The sequence below is a fragment of the Muscardinus avellanarius genome, assembly GCF_963383645.1.
Source record: "Muscardinus avellanarius genome assembly, chromosome: 16".
Classification (NCBI taxonomy): Eukaryota; Metazoa; Chordata; class Mammalia; order Rodentia; family Gliridae; genus Muscardinus; species Muscardinus avellanarius.
In genome coordinates, this window is record NC_137802.1 from 247949 (window position 1) to 255000 (window position 7052).

The 7052-nt window shown below is 58.8% G+C and overlaps 1 protein-coding gene across 2 annotated transcripts; it reads left to right on the plus strand.

Moving 5' to 3' along the window:
- Nucleotides 1-311: 311 nt before the first annotated feature.
- Nucleotides 312-3955, plus strand: TNFSF14 (TNF superfamily member 14; the record flags this gene model as incomplete). Of its 2 annotated transcripts, none has more annotated exons than XM_080712277.1 (4): nt 312-533; nt 2397-2433; nt 2673-2714; nt 3528-3955. In XM_080712277.1, the coding sequence occupies 4 exons, from the start codon at nt 312-314 to the stop codon at nt 3953-3955; spliced, it is 729 nt and encodes a 242-aa protein (XP_080568403.1). The 2 variants fall into 2 exon arrangements, with proteins under 2 accessions (XP_080568403.1, XP_080568404.1); XM_080712278.1 differs by having other exon boundaries at nt 312-437; nt 2409-2433.
- Nucleotides 3956-7052: the final 3097 nt, after the last annotated feature.

Below are 7052 nucleotides of genomic sequence, written 5' to 3' on the forward strand. Positions count from 1 at the left end.
CGGCGGGGCCGCGACACCCGCACACACCATTGTCAAAGCCCTTCGCCTGTCTCCATGGAGACCCCACATCCCGTTTCCTGGTCCAGCAGAACCGGAGCTGCTGGCTCGCGGGCCGGCAGGGGACAGGGACGCGCTCCCTCCCGTCCCACCTGAGTGGAAGGTGAGGGGGTGGCCGAGTGAGAGTGGAGGCCGGCCCGCGGCGGCAGGAAGAGGAGGCGGCGGCGGGCAGGGGGGCGGGCGCGCCACGGCACAGAGCCGGGCACCTTTGGCAAGTGTGGGTTCCTCTGGCCCAGCGGCTCGTCTGATCGGGCATGGAGGAGATCGTCGTGCGGCCCTCGGTGTTCGTGGTGGACCGACCGACGGACATCCCGTTCAGGAGGCTGGGGCCAGGCGGCCGGGGCCGGCGGCGCTGCAGCCCTGGCCGGGGGGCCCTGGCCGTGCTGCTGCTGCTGCTGGGGGCCGCGCTGGCCGTCCAGGGCTGGTTCTTGGTGCGGCTGCACCTGCGTCTGGGGGAGGTGACCGCCCGCCTGCTGGTGAGTGGGGCGCATACGCACGTGGGGGGGCAGGAGCGTCCCGCTGAGCCCCAGTTCCCTCGTCTGTGAGATGGATATGCCCGGGAAGGCGGCCGGTTCCTCGGGGCGCAGTGACTCAGGGTGCATGAGGTGCCCAGCGGTGGCCGCCCCCCGCGGGAGCTTACCCAGATGGAAACGACACTCTGGGTCCGACTCTCGCTAGCGCTCGTTGGCTGTCCGAGGCTGTGGGACACACTGGAAGCCTGTTGCTGGCTGGCTGTGGCTGTATCCATCTTCATTTTGTTTTGATTGGGTTTTGGGTACTGGAGATTGAACCCAGCGGCATTCTACCTCTGAGTCACACCCCCAGCCCTTTTTAACTTTTTAACTGTGAACCAAGTTCTCGCTGAGTTGTGAGGGTCTCACTAAGGTGCTGAGGCTGGCCGCGAACTTGCGATTCCTCCTGTCTCAGCCCCCCAAGTCCTAAGATCCCAGGCGTGCGCCACCACGCCGGCTGTGCGCGTGTCTGTCCGTGTGCACACATCTCCAACACCAAGCCCGGGGCTCTGGCCCTTCTGTGTCCTGCGTCTTCTGTCTGGCCCCTCGTATCCAATCATGGTGGCCACGTGTCCACACACTCGCCTGTCCACAACCTGCATGCTCACATTCTGTCTTTTTAAGACAGGATAAGGATTCCTAACACAAAATTCTGAAATCTTAAATGCTCCAAAATCCAAAACCTCAGCCGGGCGTGGTGGCGCACGCTTGTAATCCCAGCCTTCGGGAGGCTGAGACAGGAGGATTGCGCAGGTTGGAAGCCAGCCTCAGCTACTTAGCGAGGCCCTTTGCAACTCAGTGAGACCCTGTTTCAAAAGAAAAAATAAAAAATAGGGCTGGGGGTGTCGCTCGGAGATAGACTGCCCCTGGGCTCCAGCCCCAGTACTGCAAAAAGAAAAAAAGTCCAAAACCTTGGGGATGGGAGCTCTGCCGCTGAGCTGTGCCCCTGCCCATCTTGAACCAACAATCCTCCCGTCTCGGCCGCCCAAGTACTGGCAGAACAGGTGTGCGCCACCACGCGCGGCTCAAAATCCAAACCTCTCTGAACACCGGCGTGAAGCTCAAAAAGTTTCAGATTTAGGACTATTTTGGATTTCTGGGTGACAGGGTGCTCAGCTGATGAAGTCTATGGAAATATTCCCAAATCCCCACAGACAAGCCCAAGATACTGCTAGTCCTGAGCATTCAGATGAGGTGTGTGTGTGTGTGTGTGTGTGTGTGTGTGTGTGTGTGTTGCTGGGAATTTAACTCAGGGGCATTCTACCTCAGAGCTACGACCCCCAGTTACATTTTTGTTTTGAAACAGGGTCTCACTGAGTTGCTGGAGGTCTCGTTGCACTGCAGAGGCTGTCCTTGAGTCTGGAGCCTCGGTGTCATCTTAAAGTACTGATTACAGGCATGCACCACCAGCCCGGCCTGGATTACTGTGTGTGTGTGTGTGTGTGTGTGTGTGTGTGTGTGTGTGTGTGTGTGTGGTGGGGCACTGGGAATGGGACTTGAGGGCCTACCGCCTCCAGACCTATTTTATTTCTTATTTGGAAACAGGGTCTCGCTAAGTTGCTGGGGCTGTCTGCGAACCGCGATCCTCCTGTCTCAGCCTCCCAAGTACTGGGGTCACAGGCGTGTGCCGCCACGCCCGGCTCTGTATTACTTATGTAATAAAACACATCTGTGGTGTGTGCTTCTGAGCCGGGCACGACAGTACACTTTACACATACTAACCCACCCCATCCCAAGCAGACACTACCCATGAAGGCTGCGGGGCGTGTGCGTGTGCGGCCTGCCGTGAGTGCGTGTGTCCTCACTGTGAGCGGCTTCTGTTTGCAGGGCCAGGACCCGGGCTCCTGGGAGAAGCTCCTGCAAGGTGACTGGGGCCCTGGGCGCGGGGGTGGGGGGGTTCCCACGCCGCCCTGGTCCCGTTGCCCAATGCCCCGTTTGCACAACAGCCTCGCCACAGGCGCCCCTCCCCAGGGCGAGAAGCAGAAGTTTGGGTGGCTCCGGAAGGGGTGGGGTGACACGGGGGGGGGGGGTGCGATAACCCCAGTCCCCCTCACCTCTAACCTCTGACCCCTTTACCTCTAACCTCTGACCCTCCCTCCCCAGAGCGGAGACACCACCAGGCCAACCCTGCGGCGCACCTGACAGGTGAGGTGGGGGTGGGGCGGCAGCCCAGAGGCCAGGCTGCTACCAGACTCAGCACCGTGGCCACGTAGCCAGTCAGTCAATATTTACTCCCAGTTTTTTTTTTTTTTTTTTTATGCGGGTCAGGGGCATTCTACCTCCAAGCTCCACCCCCAGCCCTATTTTTTATTCTTTATTTGGAAACAGGGTCTCACTGAGTTCCAGAGGGCCTCACTAAATAGCCGAGGCTATCCTCGAACTGCAATTCTCCTGTCTCAGCCTCCCAAATGCTGGGATTACAAGTGTGAGCCACCACATCTGGCTAAAATTTTTGGAAATTATTCTTTATTTTGAAACAAGGTCTCACTGAGTTGCAAAGGGCCCCTCACTAAGTAGTAGCTGAGGCTGTCTTGGAACCGCGATCCTCCTGTCTCAGCCTCCCCGAATGCTGGGATTATAAACGTGCACCACCACACCCGGCTAGAAAATTTTACTTTTTAAATTTTTTAAATTTTAGGCTGGGCATGGTGGCGCATGCTTATAATTCCAGCATTTGGGAAGCTGAGACAGGAGGATCATGGTTCGCGGCCAGCCTCAGCTGCTTAGTGAGGCCCTTCACAACTCAGACCCTATTTCAAAATAAAGAATAAAAAACAGGGCTGGGGGTGTAGCTCGAAGATAGAATGCCTCTGGGTTCCATCCCCAGTACCGCATAAAATAAAATACAGCGAATAATTCTTACAGAGACACAGGTGTGGAGAGGGCTGGTCACCAGCCGAGGGTCACGCGGCAAAGGTGGGGTGGCGCTAACCGGTCCCCCGAACCTCTCTCCCCCAGGTGCCAACGCCAGCTTGACGGGCAGCGGAGGGCCCCTTCTGTGGGAGACGCGGCTGGGGCTGGCCTTCCTGAGGGGCCTCGACTACCGCGACGGGGCCCTGGTGACCACGGAGGCCGGCTACTATTACATCTACTCCAAGGTGCAGCTGGGCGGCGCGGGCTGCCCCCCGGGCCCGGCGGGCGGCCTGCCCATCACCCACGGCCTCTACAAGCGCACGCCCCGCTACCCCGAGGAGCTGGAGCTGCTGGTCAGCCGGCGGTCGCCCTGCGGCCGGGCCAACAGCTCGCACCTCTGGTGGGACAGCAGCTTCCTGGCGGGCGTGGTGCACCTGGAGACTGGGGAGGAGGTGGTGGTGCGGGTGCCCGGGCAGCGCCTCGTCCGGCTCCGCGACGGCACGCGCTCCTACTTCGGGGCCTTCATGGTGTGAGCGGGGCCTTGGATGGGTCTGGCGGGCAGAGACCTCGGACAGCCCCCGGGACGGAAAACCTGGTGCGCAGAGACCCTGGAGGCCCCCCGACGGACCCTAAACTCAGAAGTTTAAGTAAAACAATGAAGGGCACCAGGATCCAGGACCTCAGCCACCCGGGGGCGAGGCCCGCCAGAGGACAGTCCTAAAGCCAGGGCCTGGAGGCTGGGGGTCTGTGCCTGCCCCATGTGCGGGCTGCTGCAGTTGTGCCTGATATTCAGGAAGAGGGGATGAGGGACGGGTATTTATATTTTTGATTCAGAAGCAAGCAGCGGGAACGTCCGTCATCCCAGGACTTGGGAGGCTGTGACAGGAGGATCGCAAGTGTGAGGCCAGCCTCAGTGACTGAGCGGGAATCTCAGAGACCTAGGGAGACCGTTTCAAAACTGAAAACAATGTAATAGGGCTGGGGTAGGTGCGTGGCTCAGAGGTAGAATGCCCCTGCGTTCAGTCTTCGTTACCATTAAATAAATAAAAATATTTCAATGAATGAGGAGGAGGAGGAGCAGACGTGGGGTTCCAGGGTTTGGCTAGAGACCATCTCTCCGTCTCTCCGCTATAGACAGCGTGACCCCGGCTCCAGGGGTCACACGGGAGCTCCTCGTCCCCGGCTCCTGTTCACCAGGCGCAGCGGTGCACGCAGAGCCCCCGTGGTGGTTTCCACACACCAAGGCAGCACCGGCCTGCTGGCTGGCGGCTGCCAGGCACCTTGAAGAGCATCACTCCGTGCCCTTGGCCCCGGCGGGCGCCTGACCAGCTCTCGGGAGCAGAGTCAGAGACTGTTACCAGCCGAGTGTGGTGGTGCACGCCTGTAATCCCAGGACTTGGGAGGCTGAGACAGGAGGATCGCAGCCTCAGCAACTTAGCAGGACCCTCAGCAACCTAGTGCGACCTTGTTTCACAGTAAAACTGAAATGGGGCTGGGAGTGTAGCTCGGAGGTAGAATGCCCCTGGGTTCCATCCCCAGTTCCAAAGAAATAAGAAAGAGAGAAAAGGTTACAAAGAGCGTGGCGTCTGCAGGACACGTCCCGTGACATCTTAGTCACCGGCTCGAGGCTGCGGGCCCGCACACGCGGAGCGTCAGGTCCATGGATGACCGTGCCAGCCACGTGAGACACGACGACCTCGTGGGTGCCCGCAAGGCTGCATGGCACTGATATCACACACACACACACACACACACACACCTGTGTGTGCATGGCCTGAGGCCCTTCCCAGGCAGCTTGAACTTGTCCCAGAATTAGAATCAAAGCTGTCAAAAGCCCCAGGTCCAGCCAGGCGCGGTGGCGCACACTTGCAATCCCCGCATTTGGGAGGCTGAGACAGGAGGGTCGCAGTTTGCGGCCAGCCTCAGCTACTTAGTTGACGTCCTTTAGAACTCAGTGAGACCCTGTTTCAAAATAAAGAATAACAGATAAAATCAAGCTGGAGGTGTAGCTTGGAGGTAGAATGCTCCTGGGTCCCATTCCCAGGACCACAAAATAATAAAAATAAAAAAGGGTGCTGACTCAGAGGCAGGGGACGGACGTCACGGCCGTGGGTCACCGTGTGGACGGGAGCCTGAGAGGAGGCGGCCTGGCTCTGTGCAGGAAGCGTGGGGTGAGCAGAAACCTCGTGCCCGCCCCGCCTCCCCCTCCAACCCACCACTCCTGAGGAAGCTGCCCCCCCCAGTCGCCCTTTTGGACCACACACTGGGAAAGCTGGGGTGTGGGAGAGCGCAGGCCCGATGGCGGGGGCTGCAGGGAGATCAGTCCTCAGCGGCTCCCTCCGAGGATGCCGGCTCCCACCGCAGGTGAGTTCATTATTATTGTTTCTGCTAATATCCATGTCGGTTCGCACGGTACAGGAGCAAAGGAAATGGTGTCACACGCTCGTCATCCCAGCATCTGGGAGGCTGAGACGAGAGGATGGCGGTTCGCGGCCAGCCTCAGCTACTTAGGCCCTCAGCAACTCAGTGAGACCCTGTTTCAAAATAAAGAATAAAAAAGAGGGCTGGGGATGTAGCTCGGAGGTAGAAAGCCCCTGGGTTCCATCCCAAGTACCACAAAAAAATTTAAAAAAGAAAGAAATGGATCTTGCCAGTCTGATGGTCCTGGGTCCCAGGACGAACATGTTTCTTGCATTCTGTAGCCATAGCAAAGCCCAGCGCTCCCCAGTGCCTCGCCCTCGGCTATATAGTGGGGGAGGGATAAGTGTGGGCACCGCCTCCTACGTGCAGGGTCAAGAATCAGCTACACCGGGCACCGTGGTATGTGCCTGTCATCCCAGTGCTTGGGAGGCTGAAACAGGAGGATCACAGGTTAGAGGCCGGCCTCAGGAAATGAGAGGAAAAAAAAAGGTTCAATCAGATCAGGCCTAGAAAAAACTGCTTGCCATGGCACCAGGTATATAGGGGAGTTCAATCAATGCGCCAGCGCCCACGAGAGGCTCAGAGCCCTTCCTTAGGGAGAGACAGCACCCGTGGCCACTCTCCATATGCTGGGGCGAGGAATTAGAGCCACCTTGCCCGACTCTAATTCCTCTAATTTGTGTGTGTGTGTGTGTGTGTGTGTGTGTGTGTGTGTGTGCACGTGCACGCGCATCAACCTAGGAACATTCTACCTCTGAGATACACCCCCAGCCAACGCTAGCGTCACCCACGCCCCTCAGGCGGGCACCTCCAGCCTGGCACCTCCTTTGGAGGAGGCCAGGACCCAGGCAGGCTCCTCCCTCTACCTAAGGGCCCTGAGGGCCCAGGAAAGTTCCCCGCTCCCCACAGGAGTGGGAGGGGCGCGGGCCCAGCTTGCCCTGGAGTTTCCTTAATCTCATCATGGTCTTTCTGTTTCCGGGCTTTGATGAGGAGACCAAGGTGTGGAGACAGTGTATTTTTAACAGCCACCACCAGCAGCAGCCACCACTTCCTCCAGGGGACGGAGCCTCTTGCTAATTTTGCTCCAAAAGTCCTGCTGGGAGGGGCTTTGCAGGGGAGGGAGGGGGCAGGGAGAGGAGAGGAGGGAGGGGAGGAGAGAGGAGGAGGAGCGGGAGGAGGGAGAGCAGAGGAGGGAAAGGAGAGGAGAGG